The 2,428-nt window shown below is 30.6% G+C and overlaps 1 protein-coding gene across 1 annotated transcript in view; it reads right to left on the reverse strand.

Moving 5' to 3' along the window:
• LOC106459074 (exportin-1-like) overlaps positions 1–2,428 on the reverse strand; it is a 76,947-nt gene that overhangs the window by 57,407 nt on the left and 17,112 nt on the right. Inside the window, exon 7 of the mRNA XM_013918651.2 lies at positions 681–795. Coding sequence (XP_013774105.1) covers positions 681–795 — 115 coding nt within the window. The remainder of the gene's footprint in view (positions 1–680; positions 796–2,428) is intronic.

Genomic DNA, 2,428 nt, shown 5'->3' on the forward strand with positions numbered 1-2,428 from the left:
GGTCACATTTTGCTATGCTTAAAATGTTAACAACCATTGGCTATAGATTTCTCTAGACCAATCGTGATGTGAAAGTCCTGTCGATTGTTTTAGAACCCAAACATAACAAACACAGTAATAAAAAATGTTCATTATGGTAAATGAAATAATAATTTGATCTAAGTAAGTTTTTTTTTTCTTCCTGATTTGTAAATAATCCATACGTGATAGAAAAAAAAGAAAGAAAATTATTTTCGAAATCTGTGAAGCTGAATTATGGAAAATCCGTTATTAAAACCAAAACAATGTTTATTAAGTTTAAATTTGCAGGCCTGTGTTATTACACCCAAACATTTTGTGTTTATGATATTTTTCTTTTATTTATCCCACATTTTGTCTGACATGCCATGTCTGTTAGGTTTAGGGTTTTCTCTTTCATTATTTTTTGTGGTCCTATGTGATTTTCAATTAATAACTTACAGTACATTAATTACATAATTTGTACTTCAAAAAAGCATAGTTGGTACAATTATGGTGACAATAATACCTCTAACTCTTAGGTAGTTTGATATTGACAGAGTTTCCAGCAATTAAGTTTAAACATTTACCTTACATATACTGTAATGTTCTTAATACTTGATAAGGCTGCCCAAACATCTAACAATAAACAGACAACACACTATTATTCAACAGCTACTTACCATAACAAACTGGCAAAGTTGAAAGATTTGGGAAAACTCACTGCACATAGTATCTTTTAAATGTTTAGCTTTAGTCTGAGTCATCTGTCCACTTGAAAAATCAAAAACCTCTTCACTACAAGAAAAATAAATAAAATTAAATATCTTTCCAAAGGTCTTAATCAAAATGTGTATTTGTGAGCTATTAGTAGCATCACTATTAGCTTTCTTTAACAATTCTACAACCTAAGTGAACCAAATATAATATGATTTACAAAACAAATGAAAAGATACTACAAAGTTTATACCAGGGATGAGAATGCATATGAAATTTTTGGGTGGTCCTGGATCTACAAGTCCCTCAAAGCCAGAAGGGTCTATGTTTTCTCTGATGCATTCTAGGCCAACTTGGGCACTAATATTCAAATTATTTACTGCTAGGATGATCAGCAAACACTGGACCTGCAAGCTTCTGCCATTTCAATTTATGTTCCACAGATTAAAATTACAAACCAGTTGACTTACAACACTAACCATTTCAAGAAATATTTACATTTCAAACTATATCCCACAGCTCAAAATTACAAGCCAGTTGACTTAAAACACTAACCACTTCAAGAAATATTTAGACAGATAATCTTTAAGTGTTTATAATTGCAATGATTAGACCAGTTAAGTACAAACTGGTCATAACATGACATAGTGAGACAATATTTGTACAAATCAGTTTTGATAGAGCGAGTTATTGATCAATCATTAACAAACTGAGTGTATTAAAAAAAAGGCAATATATGGAATATTATTTAGGTTCAAGAATGAACCTCCACCTATCCTATTAGATGTCTTGCTTTTTAATTCTAAAATAAATAGATGCATGCTGGAATGTGTATGCATTGTGGCAACCATTTATTGGGTGAATTTTTAATAATATAAGAACATGATCATGCAGTGGCAGATAATGCATTATATCAGTATTAAAGTCATAAAAGTTGGTTGTAATTGTTTTTCTTAACAAAACCCCTGTTTACAAGTTATGCTTAAGATCAAAAGTTTTAAAGAAAAAATCAAGATATGACAATCAAGATTATTTTTCTTAATGTGATAATACTAATACTTCTGTTAACCCTTTCGAGACGGGTCATGGTTGAAAGGCCATGTAATCTCGTTTGTTGATTCGCATTCAACATTTTATTGAACTACTATTTCACGAATTTATGTCAATAAGTCTGGTATCAAACTGCAGATTATAATTTAAATTTTAGTACTATACATTACTCAATTTCTTAACTTAAATGTGAATATTAAAAACATGCAGATAAACATCAATTTTTGTGTGTCATGTGGTAGGTTAAATGCAGCACTAGCTCAAATTAGGTGTTTGTAAAGTCAAAACACTAAGTCTATAGTTTCGTACAAATTAGAAACTCAAATTACCAATATTGACAAGCTAGAATATAAAATAAGAAGGACATATCTTTTCTTTTTGCTAAGATATTGCTCATTAGAAACTCGTGTAATAAATCAAACACAGTAGCACACTGCCCATCTCTTTCCATTTTTGGAAACGCTCCATTATATACACTTACTTCTAGATATGACATGAATAACCAATCAGAAGCTCAGAATGTCTCCCTAGTGGCTTTCCCAGACACGTTAATGGATTTGAATGCCATTTCTTTCTTTTGAACAAATATTTCAAGGAGGCAGGGTGTGTTTTTAGTCTGCTCGAAATTTCATATTTTTTTAGACTAAAATACATCTCAGTTACT

This window comes from Limulus polyphemus, unplaced genomic scaffold (genome assembly GCF_000517525.1).
Source record: "Limulus polyphemus unplaced genomic scaffold, Limulus_polyphemus-2.1.2 Scaffold554, whole genome shotgun sequence".
Taxonomy (NCBI): Eukaryota; Metazoa; Arthropoda; class Merostomata; order Xiphosura; family Limulidae; genus Limulus; species Limulus polyphemus.